Source organism: Taudactylus pleione, unplaced genomic scaffold, assembly GCF_031769625.1.
Source record: "Taudactylus pleione unplaced genomic scaffold, aTauple2 ptg000514l, whole genome shotgun sequence".
NCBI classification, from domain to species: Eukaryota; Metazoa; Chordata; class Amphibia; order Anura; family Myobatrachidae; genus Taudactylus; species Taudactylus pleione.
The window spans coordinates 142,256-158,638 of record NW_028284916.1 but is presented as its reverse complement, the minus strand read 5'-3'; the positions used below and the strand labels follow the sequence as shown (position 1 = coordinate 158,638).

The 16,383-nt window shown below is 49.5% G+C and overlaps 1 protein-coding gene across 1 annotated transcript in view; it reads left to right on the top strand.

The window, feature by feature from the left end:
- ADGRL4 (adhesion G protein-coupled receptor L4) overlaps window positions 1–16,383 on the top strand; it is a 308,744-nt gene that overhangs the window by 241,716 nt on the left and 50,645 nt on the right. Inside the window, exons 12-13 of the mRNA XM_088450302.1 lie at window positions 7,514–7,734; window positions 9,826–9,892. Coding sequence (XP_088306428.1) covers window positions 7,514–7,734; window positions 9,826–9,892 — 288 coding nt within the window. The remainder of the gene's footprint in view (window positions 1–7,513; window positions 7,735–9,825; window positions 9,893–16,383) is intronic.

Genomic DNA, 16,383 nt, shown 5'->3' with positions numbered 1-16,383 from the left:
ATGGGAGTGGAAGAAGTTGAACAGGAAGTACCTTCACACTCCACTGACACCTCAGCTCATGGGTTTTCCGGCTGCCGCCCCTCTTTCAGCGCTGATAGCCAGAGTAAGTAAGTATGTTGAGGCAGCTCCTGCCATCTTGTCCCGATCCTGCAGGCTCCTACACCGTCCCAGGCACAGCACATGCGTCCCCTCATGGTCCACGTCATCTCCCGCAGCCCCAGGAGAAGGAATGGCCCGACCGGGCTCCGAGCATGCTACAGAGAGGGGAGCTGACAGCGGGCGGTGGAGGCTGAGGGATGGGACACTGAAGACTGGTGGAGCCGGGAGCTTCCGGTTTGCGTTACATAGCAGAACGCAAATACCAGAAGCGCGGCTGCCGGCAGGCAGTGTCGGCCAGCCCAGCAAAGGGGTTAATGAGGCCGGCCCAGCGGGAACTTTCCCGCTTTCCCGGCGGCCCAATCCGCCCCTGCCTCTGCCAGTCAGCTGTTCCGTACATTGGGGAGGCTCTGCAGGTCAGCATGTCTGCAGTGTAAGAATAACGGAGGGCTCGAATGTGCCAGTAGTGACTTAAACCAGGAGGCTGGGCTTTGGCCTGGGTGGTGATCATTGTGTTGGTCCCAACCTATGAAATCCTTAGTGGGAGGAGTAGGGACAGAGCTTATGTAAGGCCAGGCTTACAGGCCTGAGGCCTCTTTCCTGGGAATCATTTGGTCAGGTACAGTGTGCACAGGGAAGCATACACATTCTTTTACTTTTCTTATGTCCTTCATTCTTTACTCTTTATATATCCTTTAACCCCCTTTTCTCTTCCTTATCTACCTTTTTACCTTACTTATGTCTCCCATTCTTTCCCTGTGCTACTTTGCCAACCTGATCCCAGGTAGCTTCCCTGTTCCACGATGTGGCCGCGGGCTCTGCGCCTCCCACTGCCCGTTTCTTGCCTGCTCCGGCGGCATCCGCTGGGACCCCAATGCGGTGCATTGGGGCCTGTCAGCGGCGCTGGTACCCGCGGCTGCTCCCGCCGGGGGTCGCACGTCCTGTGACTCCCGGCGCAGGGCCGGTCCCGGCGCTCTGTTGGCTCTGCCTCAGGGCTGTCAGCAGCGCTGACGCCCGCGGCTGCTCCCGCCGGAGGTCACACGTCCTGTGACTCCCGGCGCAGGGCCGTCTCTGTTAACACTGCCTCGGGGCTGTCAGCAGCACTGACGCCCGCGGCTGCTCCCGCCGGAGGTCGCGCGTCACGCGATTCCCGGCACGGCGCCCCAATTGCGCGCACCACGCAGCGCTGGACCCGGCACTTTGTTAGCCCTTGCGCCCTTATAGATAACCCGTGTAGATGGAGTTGAGGGCTCTGCCGGCTCTCATAGCGCGTTAGCGGCCGCCATTTTAGGGGTCCTGGCTATAAAATAGGGTGGTGTTAGCGGCCGCCATGTTGGCACTGGGCGGGGGGCGTGGCTTAACGATCCGACTGTTGTAACCCCTGCAGTGCTGCCGGAGGGCTACATCTCCTCTTGCCGTGCCTCCTGCGACTGCTACTGTCCCTGGGTCTATAGCCCTTGTGGTTGGTATGGCAGCTTCCTTTACCATGCCTGTACATGGCTAAGCTGTGTCCCCAGCCTTTGACCCAGCTGCTATCCTAGGGCTTTTTGCCAACATGGCCACTACTTTAGCCCCATGTTTGTTCCCCTCCCCCCCCCCCCTAACGGGTGGTAGCGCCATCTAACTTGGTGGCTTCCCCGGCTGCTAGCTCATCGCCACAGGCTGCGCTGAGGCAGTCAATTGATGCTGCGGCTGTCAGCGCGACCGACGGGGTCTCGGCATGGGGTCCGGCTGGCTTGCCTCTTACTATGGGTTTCCGCAACCTGCCCTGGTTCCGGAGGGCCTTGCTCCATTTTTTGCAGGTTCCGATGATCCCTCATGGGATGCTGGCGACGAGGCGACTTCTGGTGCTGGTCGACCCGGTAGTCTCGCTGATCCCCCGGCTGATGCGGTTGGTGAGTGTTTGTCCAGTTCTTATTTTACGTTTAGCAACGTCAGTTATTCCACCTATGACGACTCCAGCGACACTAGCCCCTCCCAGAAAGCTCGCATGGCACGCAAGCGTGCAGTTAAGTTTGCTAGGACTGAGGCCGCAGGCGCTTGCGTAGGCCTTAGCGTAATCGCCATGCCTCCTGTGATGACAAAGCGCCCGCTGACATTGCTGACGCTGGGGTGGTTTGTTGCGCTAACACCGTGGCCCTGAGGGGCCTCCGCCCTATCGTTAAAGACAAAATACGGAGGGGACGTTATGAGGATATATTCTCCCTTACGGAAAACGTGCAAGGAATTGTGAGCAGCTAAAGGCTAAGGCGGTATTGGTTTGGAAGCTTTCCAGACTTATTCTAATGGTCTTCCCGGCCTGCTATTTATAACTCGCCCAATATCATTTGGTACTTTTACCTTATTCATAGTACGCAGAGGTTCGGCCGGGGGGTTGCATGGCGCGTTTGCGACAAAGAATTTTGTCGTTGGCTGGACGGGCTCCCCTTTATTGATTTTGGGGGCCACGATGTTGAAGTTTAGCTCTACGTCACTTAGGGACCCAAATTTGCCCTGGCAGCGGTTAGCCAGTGATGAAAATTCGGTGCTTGCCGGCCAAGCCCGCCCAACAGCAATAGGGGCAAGTGCTTTGCATTTAACTCAATATCAGTGTTCGATTTGCCAGCGGTGTCGTTTTCGCCACCTCTGTAGCAAATGCGGCGATGCCCACCCAGCTACTGGCTGCTCGAAATCGGTGCTTCCCCAGCCCCCGGTAAGCCTGCCGGCCCCGGTCCTGCTAGTTAAAGCTTTTCCCCCTGTTTATATGGAGGCCTTGGCCAAATGGCTCGAATGGTACCCCGACACAGTTGCAGCGCAGTTTTTGAGTGACAGTTTTAAGTCTGTTTTTCGTTTACTGATAGCTTCAGTCATAGCTGCGGGTGCTCCACGGAACCTTCGAACGGCCGTAGAGCTACCCCACTTAGTTAAAGACAAAGTCCTAAAGGAGCTGCGGCTCGGTCGCATCATTGGTCCTTTTCTTGAGCCGCCAATAGCAGACTTGGTATTGTCCCCCGTCGGCGTAGTCCCTAAGACGGCGCTGGGTTCTTTTAGGTCATTCAGCATCTGTCTTGCCCGTCTGGCCGTTCAGTTAATTATGCCATTCCGCAGGAGCTTTGCTCGGTGTCTTATCAGGTTTTTGATGAGGCGCTGGATATAGTCAGGGCTCACGGTCCCGGCGCATTGATGGGTTGGGGAGATGTTGAATCTGCTTTTTGTTGCCCCTGCACCCGGACTCGTTCAGGTGCATGGGTTTTCGATTGGACGGCGGATACTACATAGACAAGTGCTTGCCTATGGGGTGTTCCGTGTCCTGCGCTTATTTCGAAGGGTTCAGCATCTTTCTGCATTGTTGTTTTGAGGCTGGTACGAGGGGGCACGGCTTGGCCCATTACCTGGACAATTTTCTGTGTGTCGGCCCTGCTGATTCCCCACGTTGCGGAATTTTTGTTAGAGTCCATTCAACCCCCCCCTTTTTTTCCTTTTTTGGGGTTCTGTTTGCCAGCAAGAAAACCTTAGGCCCCGTTCCCCGGCTGTCCTATTTGGGTATCGATACCTCGGATGGCTGCTGCAGACTTCCGTCTGAGAAAATTTTCAACTTAAAACATGCCATTCAGGATTGCATGGCTATGGGTAAGCTGACACTGCGGCGTGTGCAATCTCTCCTGGGATTGCCCCATTTCTCATGCCAGGTGATTCCCATGGGTAGGGTATTTTCCAGGACGCTCCAGAGAGCCACCGCGGGTGTTCGCCGGGCGTACCATTTTTATTTGGCTCCAGAGGGGTTTTCCAGGGGTTCAACTAAAGACCTGCTACTCCTTGAATTGTTTCCCCTTATGGTGGCGCTGGAACTGTGGGCCCCTAAGTTGCGCGAGAGGAGTATTGTTTTTAGATGCGACAACCTAGGCTTTGTGCATGCTGTTAATGGACAGCGCGCCTCTTTGTTGCCAGCCTTACGCTCGCTTGCGCAGTTAGTGCTGCGTTGCTTACAATTTAACACCTTGTTCAAGGCGATTCACATTTCGGGCTCTAACAATAACATTGCTGACGCGCTCTCACATTTCCAATGGGACAGGTTTAGGTCGCTTGCTCCTGTGGCTTGTTTAGTTGATGAGCCTTGCTCCCCCCTCCCCTATGCTCGGAGGGACATCGAGCCGGCATGGAGGGCCTAGCCGAGCAATCAATGCTCCAGCTACGTTGCGGGCCTATCAGAAGGCTTGGTCCGTTCGGGAAAGCTACCTCCATTACCGCAGAAGCAGAGGTGAGAGCACGCATTGCTCAATGCCTTCTTTTGTTTTGGAGTCTTTATGTCTCAGGTCGGCCCCGTGAGGTAGCTGCGCGCACGCTGACGGGCATTTTCTTTCACGACTGACGGGGCGTCCAGACCTTACCAAGAGCTTTGCCGTTATTAAGGCCCTTAAGGGTTGGGCTCGCGCCTCACCTCGGCCAGTTGATAAGGGAAGGCCAATCGATATTCCCCTATTTCTTAAGCTGATAGCTGCGATTTTGGATGTTGTGGTTTCCCAGTTTGATGCTAATCTTTTCTGTTTGGCATTTTCAATGGCGTTTCATGGCGCCTTCCGAATTTCGGAACTAGTTGCCCCTGCTGAATTAGCGTTTTTGCCCATGTCCCGCTCGGATGTCAATATCAGGGTGGGGGCTGTGTTGTGCAGAATACGGCATTCTAAAACTGATCAAAAATGGTTGCGGCCGTTGGGTCTCCCTAGCAGCTTGCAAAGAAGACCGTGTTTGCCCAGTACATCTGGCAAAACTTTGCATGGCATTGCGGCTTGTAGTTGGCGGCGCATGGTTGCCTCATGCTGATGGTTCGCCTCTTACCAAATATCAGTTCCAATTCATTTTTGGATGCTGTTTGCTTCACATTGGCCTCTCCCCTGGAGATTTCGGGACCCATTCTATTAGAGTTGGCGCAGCTTCTGCTGCCGCCGCTGCTGGGTTGTCGGTTCTGCAGATCATGGCCTTGGGGCGTTGGAAAGCTGCTCGTTATAAGCGTTATGTTAGGCCGGTGGCCGCGGGCTGAAACTACTGTTGCGTATTTCTTAATGTTTTGTTTGCCTATGTGTCATGTGTTTGTCATTGTTCATCTTGTTCTATCTGTGTGTAGTTTGTATTGTTATGTCTCCCCTGTCCATCCTACTCGGGTAATACTTGCCACTTGTCGCTTGTAACAAGTGGGGGTCTTGAGGGATTTTATTTTACCTGACTAGACGGACTAATTCGGCCAAACATACAGTCCCTCAGCAGGTTTTTGGTTTACCTCTTGCCGAGTTGTTTTGTTTTTTCCCCCCCTCCCCCCCACCCTCCCTGGTTTTTTCCTTATCGTTCTCTACTGTTGTCCAAGCTAATCTAGATTAAATTTAAAATTAAAATGCGTTTGTTCAATGTTTCATTAGGTAGCTAAAATTAATACTTCATATACAATATATTTTAATTAGCTTTAATTTTATACTTTAAAGTTTGTCATTCAAATTGAACATTAATTACTGCTTAGTTTAGAATTTTGTTATAATAAAAAATAAAAATAAAAAAAAATAAAAATAAAATTGTGTTACGCTCCTGTCTGTTGCTTTTCTGTTATTTACTCTATCTTAAATTATAAAATTTTATTGTAGCCGCAGTATGGCAATTTGGTGTACCCAAAGTGCTGGTGATACATCTAGGTGGGAACGATATTGGTTCCTGGATTGCCGTTGATTTACGGCTTGACTTTGTGTCAGATCTCCTCATTAGGGGCGCTTGGCCTTTATGTACTGTCATGTGGTCATGCATTACCCCTAGGCAGCAGTGGCGTGGCGCTCGTTCTCCTAAAGCTTTGGACGAGGCTTGTACAAAGATCAATGCTGCTGTGACAAAATTTATGCTGTTATTTACACATCCGTTATACGGTACCATGATAAGCATCTCTATAGGCCTGATGGGGTGCATTTGACGGAGGCTGGTTTTTGTTTGTGGGAAGTTTGTTCGCTAGCATAGGTCAGGTGGTTTAGTGTGTATGGTGGCGGGCTGCGATTCTCTGAGGTAGAATCTTGCATTGGCGGGAAGTACGGCTTATCATCAGCCCGGGTGTAGTGTGTGTGCATTGGGTGTGCTCACCTTCTATCTATTTGTAGAGAAGTACTGTACCACCTCTACGGGGGCAGTACAGCCATCTAAGGATGGTATTGTGTTTGGTAGAAGGTCTATGCTTGATACCCAAGTGCAGAGTTTGACATCCACAGGGCAGACTCCGCCCGCAATGCCGTGTTTTGTTGTTGAGTTTGCATTGTTGGGCTGCTCTGTGTAAGTGCCGTCCTTCCAGCCACCATACAATATTTAAAATAATTAAATTAATTTCTTAATAAATAGCTGACCTGTTTTAATCCAATACTGTCTCCGTGTGTTTATTCTTAGATAAGTTTGAAGTGTTATATTGTTATAGTATAATGATCACACACACTGGGCACACATCAGCCGTTACTAGGTTTATGTACCCCTCTCCCATCTCAGCTGTTCCGTACGGTGGGGAGGCTCTGCGGGTCAGCATGTCTGCAGTGTAATGTACCCCTCTCCCATCTCAGCTGTTCCGTATGGTGGGGAGGCTCTGTGGATCAGCATGTCTGCAGAGTAATGTACCCCTCTGCCAGTCAGCTGTTCCTCCGCCGGGGAGGTTTTGCGGGTCAGCATGTCTGCAGTGTAATGTACCCCTCTGCCAGTCAGCTGTTCCGTACGGTGGGGAGGCTCTGCGGGTCAGCATGTCTGCAGTGTAATGTACCCCTCTGCCAGTCAGATGAAGCAGCTACAGCTCAGCCTCACTTCTGTATAGTCAAACACTGTTTGCAGAGCTGGGGGCGGGGCCACATCATGGGCAGTAAGCTGCACTGAAAGAGAGCTAATAGAGGCATGCCTCTGGGTATGTGGCCTTGAGCACTGATGGACACCTTGGATGTGTCATCTGACCAGGAAGTGCACTGCAGTGTTTAGAGATTGGATCTCAGCAGCAGCAAGAGAAGACACAGTGATGCAGGTAGGAGAATCAATGGACACTGAAGCTTAATGTAGTAAGGGGAGAGTAAAAGTGAGTAGGGGGTGATACAGGCTACCAGCACTCAGACCCATCCCATGTATGCCTCTCAAGCCTTTGACCTCACTGCATGTCACTGGTTTAGTGTGTTGTACAGAGATAAAACACACAACTGTATATATTCTGCATACAATGTATCCAGTACTGATAACAGTTGTGGCTCAGGGCAACATAAAATAAACAAATATGCCTAAGTACTATATATAGATACGTGGCTGAAAAGCACAGAGGAAGCCATAATTAAAAGCAGCACATTAAGTGGTATGTAAACGTTTCTGCAGGGCACGTGTAAGTCAATAGATTAATCTACAGCTCCATGTTCTTCCTTGTCCCAGTAACTTTGATTTGTTTGTATTTTAGCTCCTCTGCGCAAGCATCGCTGGATTGCTGCATTACTTCTTTCTTGCTGCTTTCGCTTGGATGTGTATCGAAGGAATTCATTTGTATCTCATCGTTGTCGGAGTCATTTACAACCGAGGATTTTTGCATAAGAACTTTTACATTTTTGGATACTGCAGTCCAGCCGTAGTGGTTGGAATTTCGGCTATTCTGGGATACAAATATTATGGCACAGATAAAGTGTAAGTATATTATCTACATTGTAGCATGTCCCGTGTGTAGGCACATAGGGCCTGATTCAGAGCCGGACGCTATTTGCGCTCGCTCGTTCAGAAAAAGGGGACGGCTATTTAAATTGAGCGCTCGCTCTTTGCGGTCTGTTGACGCCTCTATGTCTGAGCGAGCGAACGAAACATGCGCTCGCTATTTTGTAAAGACGCCCCCTTTGCCGCTCGCATCATACGTCATCTCCGCTATTTATTAGATTAATCGAGTACATCGAAAGGCGTCTGAACTGCTCGCAGTGCTTGTGGTTGGATTTACCTACCGCAATCATGCGAACAGTTCAGGCATAGAAACAATCAAGTGACGTGGTCGATGACGCTGCTTTGTTAATTATACACACCCTTAAAACGCTCCTGGAGGAGCAGCAGCAGCGTGGATTCAGCTAAGTATGTTTATATATATATATATATTTTTTTAAAAACCTGTCAGCACGACTGGGGGCACAATGGGGGTGGCTACCACTGGGGGGACCTCTACTGGGGTGGGGGCACAACGGGTGGGGGGGCTACTACTGGGGTCACTATTATTAGGAGGACCTCTACTGGGGGGCTATTACTGGGGGCACCATTATTAGGAGGACCTCTACTGGGGGGGGCTATTATTGGGGGCCTCATTATTAGGAGGACCTCTACTGGGGGGGGCTATTACTGGGGGCACCATTATTAGGAGGACCTCTACTGGGGGGGGCTATTACTGGGGGCACCATTATTGGGAGGACCTCTACTGGGGGGGGGCTATTACAGGGGGCACTTAATCGGGAGGGGGAACCTCAACTGGGGACCACCACTTGGGGGGAGGAGGAACAACTACTGGGGGCATTATAAAAGGGGCCTACTACTAGGGGCACTGCACTGGGGGGACCACAACTGGGGGCAATAACAGGAAGGACCACTACAGGGACCACTGGATAGGGGGGGTCACTACTGGGAGCCTGCATCAGGGGGAACACTACTGGGGGCACTGCATGGGAGGGGGGGACTACTGCTGGGGGCACTATATAAAGGGCACTGCATGGGGGGGACTACTACTGGGGGCACTATATAAAGGGCACTGCATAAGGGGATACCGCTACTGGGTGCACTGCATTGTGGGAACTGCTACTGGGGGTACTGCATAAGGGGGAACACTACATAGGGCACTGCATTTGGGGGGACCACTACTGGGGGTACTGAGTAAGGGGAACTAATTGGGGGCTGTATAAGGGGGACCACTACTGGGGATACTGTATAAGGGGCACTACTATGGGCCTGCATAAGAGGGACCACAACTGCATACTGCGGGTACTGTATAAGGGGTACTACTGGGGTTAAGGTGCATATGGATAGGAATGTTCAGCGTGAAAATAAAGGGGTGTGTTGTGTTGACACGCCCCATTTTTAAGTGACCATGCCCATTTTTTTCCGCGCGCACGTATCGAGGTGGTAAGGGGGGGGCTCCCTTTTCAAACTTGCCCTGGGCTCCAAATACCCAAGTTACACCACTCTAGCAGGCACTCGCAATTTTGTGAACACACGTTTTCCGACCGCACTGACTGGTTGGCGCATGCGCATTACGACCCATACGCATGCGCAGATGTGCGAACATCGCTCGGAGCGAACGAGCGGCCGCTTACGAGCGGCTCTGAATCAGGCCCATAGAGTGGCCAATTTGTGAGGTATAACTATACTCTTGATTGTTAATGGGAATATTGAATCATTTCTCATATGCATTAAAGCATGCAGACATGGTCAAGAGGTTTAGTTGTTGTTCAGACCAAACCCAGAAAGGGGAATAAATGTGATATAAGTGACTTTGACCATGTTATTATTATTGGTATCAGATGGGGTAGTTTGATTGTCTTAAAATCTGCTGATCTCCTTGGAAATTAACAAAAAAATCCATTGAGCATCAGTCCTGTACGCACGCAACATGGGACGAATGGGATTTAGACACATGCGCAGTGGCAAAATAATCGTCAGTGGCATCCAACTCAGAATCAGACCCCTGGAATACAACTGTACACGTAATATTACGGTTTATTTCTGATACAGTTTTACATGTGTTTGTAGGTGTTGGCTGAGCACAGAGAATAATTTTATTTGGAGTTTCATTGGACCAGCCTGTCTCATCATTCTTGTGAGTACAACATTCTTTTTTGTTTTTAATTAAAAAAAATTATTCAGCTCTGGTGTTTTATTGTTTTGAATTAGTGAGATGTATAGTTTAGTATTGTTAAGCTGCAAAGCTCAGAGATGCTATAAGGTACAGGTTCTCAAACTCAGGGGCCGATTCAGACCTAGACGCTAAGCCACGATCGCTGGTATCCAAAAGGGGCCAGGTATACAAATTCCGCCATCGCACTGTCTGGCGTAAGAATGCCCTCTATGTCTTAGAGAGCGGCGCCAGAGTGAGCGCACGCCAGTGTAAAGACACACTTTTCTTTGTTAACACACGTCATCTCCAGGAAGTGTATGATTAATCAGTAAAATCTAGAGCCATCGGAACTGCACGCAGCGCTTGAGGTAGACCCTACCCCGCCGCGAGTACTGTGATCACTGCAGGCTGAAATACAACCAAGTGACGTGTGCAATGGCGCCTCCATGCTAGTTATGGACGCCCATTAAACGCCGTTTTGACGCCCAGACATGCCACACCACTCCTCCGTTCACAAGCACCTTCCCCTGTTACCACCCACAAACGGCGCTGTCTGTCACTCCAAGTAACGTCCAGTCTGTGTACTACGAGCACACGATTCCCGGACACAGTGACTGATTCGCGCATGCATATTTTGACGCAATAAGTCCATAACGAGCGATTGCGGCTTAGCGTCCGGGTCTGAATCGGCCCCTCAGTCCTCAGTACTCCAAACAGGTCATGTTTTCCAGGTCTCCTCACAGAATCGCAAGTGAAATAATTATGTCCACCTGTGGATCTCTTAAAATGTGTCAATGAGTAATGAATACACCTGTGCACCTGCTGGGTCACCTGGGAAACGTGATCTGGGTGGGATCCCGAGGACGGGTTGAGAACCACTGCTATAAGGTATTGCATTCAGTAATACCTATATATTTCACGGGACGTATCAGTAGTTGGGCAATATATATGGTTACAGGGATTACAGCCCTGACCTGGCCCATAGGACCTCCAGGTTTGAAGGAGAATCCTAATTGCTAGGTGGTTGCATCAGTCCCACCTGTTTTCTTTGTTCCTTGGGATTGTGACCTTAAAACAATAGATAGATAGGGCTTGCTCGGCAGGAATAGGGCCTTTATAAGTCTGCAATATTGTGCGGCATAACAGTATAAATATATAATAATAAACACACCACATTTACAGTGTGCCCTGATGGTCAGTGAAGAAAGAACATGGAGTCATTAAATTAGGGGTGTGCACCGGCCACTTTTCATGTTTTGGTTTTGGATCTGGATCTTTCTTTGTGTTTTGGATCTGGATTGGTTTTGCCAAAACCACCCTTCCGTGTTTTGGGTTCTGGGTTTTGTGTTTTGGATCTGTATTTTTTTGAAAAAAAGCATAAAAACAGCTAAAATCACAGAATGTGTTGATTTTTCTGCTCCTATGCTATTATTAACCTCAATAACCTTAATTTCCACTCATTTCCAGTCTATTCTGAACACCTCACACCTCATAATAGTGTTTTTATGTCCAAAAGGTTGCACCGAGGTAGATGGATGACTATGCTAAGCGACACGAGTGGGCGGCACAAACACGTGGCCCATCTAGGAGTGACACTGCAGTGGCAGACAGGATGGCAGTTTGAAAAACTAGGCCCCAAACTGTACATAATGCAAAGAAAAAAAAGAGGTGCAAGATGGAATTGTCCTTGGGCCCTCCCACCCACCGTTATGTTGTATAAACAGGACATGCACACTTTAACAAACCAATAATTTCAGTGCCAGGGTCTGCCACACGACTGTGGCTGAAATGATTGGTTTGTTTGGGCCCCCACAAAACAAGCTGGCAATTAATCTGTCCCTGCACAAACTGGCTCCATACGGAGGCAAGATGTTGTCCTCATCCTCCTCATCCACCGATTCCTCACCCTCTTCAGTGTTGTGTACATCCTCATCCTCACAGAGTATTAATCTGTCCCTGCTGGAATCCACCACCACAGGTCCCTCTGTACGTTCTGGAGGCTGGTCTCCCTGGAAGAGTTGATAATTCATTTTTATGAACATCATCTTCTCCACATTTTGTGGAAGTAACCTCCTACGCCTTTCGCTGACAAGGTTCTCGGCTGCACTAAACACTTTTTCGGAGTACACACTGGTGGGGGGGCAACTCAGGTAAAATAGAGCCAGTTTGAACAGGGACCTCCAAATTGCCTCTTTTTCCTGCCAGTACAGGTACAGATTATCTGACAGGCCTACTTGGATGCTGTCACCGATGTAATCCTTTCACAGACAGATGCACGCTTGTCGCTGCTGCTTTGAGGATGCAGGTGCGGCTACTGCGCATACATTTCACACACAAAAACAGAAAAAAAGAAGATTATTTTATTTTGGTTGGAGCGCACTTTGGGGGTTACACCACCATTTAATAGACAGACGCACGCTTGTCGCTGCTGCTTTGAGGATGCAGGTGCGTCTACAGCCCACACAATTCACAAAGACAGAAAAAAAAAGAATTTTTTATTTTTTTGAGGAGCGCACTTTGGGGGTTACAGCACCCTTTAACGGACAAGCCAGCCGACCCTTTACTTATGACACAGACGCACGCTTGGCGCTACTTTGTTGATGCACGTGCGGCTACTGCACACACAATTCACAAACACAAAAAATAATTTTTTATTTTGTTTGGAGTGCACTTTGGGGGTTACAGCACCCTTTAACGGTCAAGTCAGCTGGCCCTTCACTTATGACACAGGGGTATGCTTGGCTCTACTTTGTTGGTGCACGTGTGGCTACTGCGCACACAATTCACAAACACAAAAAAATATATTTTTTAATTTTTTTTGGAGTGCAATTTGGGGGTTACAGCACCCTTTAACGGACAAGCCAGCCGGCCCTTTACTTATGGGACACAGGAGCACGCTTGGCGCTGCTCCTTTGTTGATGCACATGCAGCCACAGTGCACACAGTTCACAAACACAGAAAATAATTTTTTATTTTGTTTGGAGTGCCCTTTGGGGGTTACAGCACTCTTTAACAGACGAGCCAGATGACCCTTTACTTATGACACAGGCGCACGTTTGGCGCTACTTTGTTGATGCACGTGCAGCCACAGTACACACAATTCACAAACACAGGAAAAAAATGTTTTTATTTTGTTTGGAGTGCACTTTGGGGGTTACAGCACCCTTTAACAGACAAGCCAGCCGGCCCTTTACTTATGACACAGGTGCACGCTTGGCGCTACTTTGTTGATGCACGTGCGGCTACTGCGCACATAGGGCCTGATTCAGACCCACTCGCGAGCGGCTGACCGCTCGCAAGTGGGTCGATGTTCTGGACTGAGCATGCGCACGACGGAGGGAGCTCCATCGTGCGCATGCGCCAGACGCGACGAGCGAAGGAAAGTCCTTCGCTCGTTGTGTCTGATCAAAGGGGGCGTGCTGTCGATGTTGATTGACAGCACGCCCCCTTTGGTAGGCGTGCCGGGGGCATGCCTCCCTGATGGGGGCGTTCCCACGGGAACGCCTCCCGTCAGAAGCCGGCCCACTGACATCACTAGTGATGTCAGTGGGAGTGATTTTGGCTCTGATAGAGCCAAAATCACTCCGGAGCTTGCGGTTGAAAACCTCGGCCCTCATTCAGAGCCGTACGCTCTGAGCAGAACGCACGCTCTGAATGAGGGCCGGCCTCCATGAAAATGGAGCGTCCTCCTGGACGCTCGTATAGCTGTGGGTCACCACCAAAAGGCTATACGAGCGTGCATTTTGATGGCCGCGATGGTCGTGACCATCGCGACCATCGAAACTGCGAGCCGGAGCCTGCGGTTGAGTTTTTCAACCGCAAGCTCCGGAGTGATTTTGGCTCTATCAGAGCCAAAATCACTCCCACTGACATCACTAGTGATGTCAGTGGGCCAGCTTCTGACGGGAGGCGTTCCCGTGGGAACGCCCCCATCAGGGAGGCACGCCTACCAAAGGGGGCGTGCTGTCAATCAACTTCGACAGCACGCCCCCTTTGATCAGACACAACGAGCGAAGGACTTTCCTTCGCTCGTCGCGTCTGGCGCATGCGCACGACGGAGCTCCCTCCGTCGTGCGCATGCTCAGTCCAGAACATCGACCCACTTGCGAGCGGACAGCCGCTCGCGAGTGGGTCTGAATCAGGCCCCTCAACCGCAGGCTCCGGCTCGCAGTTTCGATGGTCGCGATGGTCACGACCATCGCGGCCATCAAAATGCACGCTCGTATAGCCTGTGGGTGGTGACCCACAGCTAGATGAGCGTCCAGGAGGACGCTCCATTTTCATGGAGGCCGGCCCTCATTCAGAGCGTGCGCTCTGCTCAGAGCGTACGGCTCTGAATGAGGGCCATAATTCACAAACACAGAAAAAATATTGATTTTTTTGCACTTGGGGGGAGCACACCTGATGGACAGAGCACCCCCTGGACAACACTACAGCACCCCTTTAGGACTGGGACACTGCACAGGACTTTGGAGTGGACACAGCCCCTATGGACAACTGACTGCACAACACAGTCCAGCCAGCCCCTATGGACTTTGGAAGAGTGGACACAGCCCCTATTGACAACAGCAGCACAGCACAGCACAACACTACACTGCACTACACTACACTACACTACACAGCCCAGCCAGCCCTAACTCCCACCCTCCCTCTTCACTGTCCACAGCCGAGTGAGAAAATGGCGCCGACGCGGGTACCTTATATAGAATCCAAAACCCGCGAGACCCGGAAGGCGGGATGATGACGTTTTGCCTCGATTTCAGATCCGAGTTAGGTGGGAAAAGTCGAGCCTGACTCGGATCGGGAGGGCTCGGGGGGGTTCGGATTTCAGAAATCCGAACCCGCTCACCCCTACATTAAATCAGGGTGGACATACATTGGGGTAGCGGGCAAAAGAAAGGAGGATGATGGGGCAGAAAATAAAGGCGTTGTAGGTAGAGATGAGTGGTTCGGTTTCGAAACCGAGTCCTAACTCGGATCTTCTCGCTGAATTCAGAACTGGATTACATATAAGTTCCTCCCTCGTAATTTCAGGTGCGGTGAGGTGGTCAGAATTGACTGTAAATTACTGGAAATTAATGTCATTGATTGTTAATAATACTATAGGAACAAAAACAGGTCCACATTACATGATTGTAGAGGTTTTTTATAATCAATTTTTAAAGAAATCCAAAACCAATACACTTGAACATACTTGTCGACATTCAGCTCACTCCTTCCGGGAGGGAGCTGAATACCTGCATACAGCGGGGGGCGTGGCCGGGCTATGATGCCGTTTTGGGGGTGGGACCAGCGGGCGTGACCGCAGGATCGCATCATCGCCGCCCCGCCTTCTCTTCACAATGTCAAAAATAAAGGCATTGTGAACCAGGGGGCGGAGCCACGATGACGCGATTCAGCGCATATTGCGTTATCGGGCCCCCCCACTGCGGGGGTTTCTAGTAATAGTCCGGGGAGCAGGCAGCAGCCGGGAGGCTTGCTTGCCTTTGCGGGAGGTTGGGAGTGGCACCCGATAATTGGGAGAGTAGGCAAGCCTGCACTTGAGGGAGGTTTTGCCAAAACCGAAATACAAAGATAATTTAGAACCAAAACCAAATATCAGAGGTCTGCGCACATCTCTACTGATAGGCAAGATGCAAGAGGTCGTTACATAATAAGGGGACAGGCAAAAGGAGTAGACTGCAAGAGTGCAGAAGGCAAGATGGGTATATTAATGCTGACTGACATTTAGTGGCCATTTAACAATGGGAGGGCAGGCAAGAGGGTCAGAGCAAGGGATAGAGGTAAGGAAGAATAGACATTAGGGGGATGGACAAGAGGAAAGTGCATCAAAAAGACAAGGGTGGTGTACAGTAGATGCCTGCTAATATATCCAAATCTATGTCTCTGATATTGAGTTTTTTGTTTTATGTTAGCAAAAAATCAGTTACGTTTTAAGTGCCTGAACCACAGTACATGAATATGTTACAAACAAGTACTGAAATTTAGCGTTACAAAAAACTTGTGTGTGTGTGTGTGTATATATATATATATATATATATATATATATTTTTTTTTTTATTATTATTATTATTATTATTATTATTATTTATTTAATTTTTTTTTATTATTATTTTTTATTTTTTATTATTATTATTATTATTATATTTATTTATTATTATTATTTTATTTTTATATATATTTTTTTAAATAAAATTGCTTCAGATAGTAGGTTTGTGTATGGAACTTTCAAAGCACAAAATAAGTGTGAACTGTCAGCTGTACTTTACAACAGCTCAGCAGGGGGTTCAAGACTAAAGCGCGTTAACAGTTTGATACTGAAATATTTCAAGTGTTGTGTTGTATGGTCTGTCATTGGTGATCGGACATCTCTGAAGATTACGCTGCCATCTCCGCGTATCACAAGAGCCTCATGTACCCTGTAATCATCACAGTTTTTTTTAACCCAAATTGTAGCATCAGACAGGAGCCGG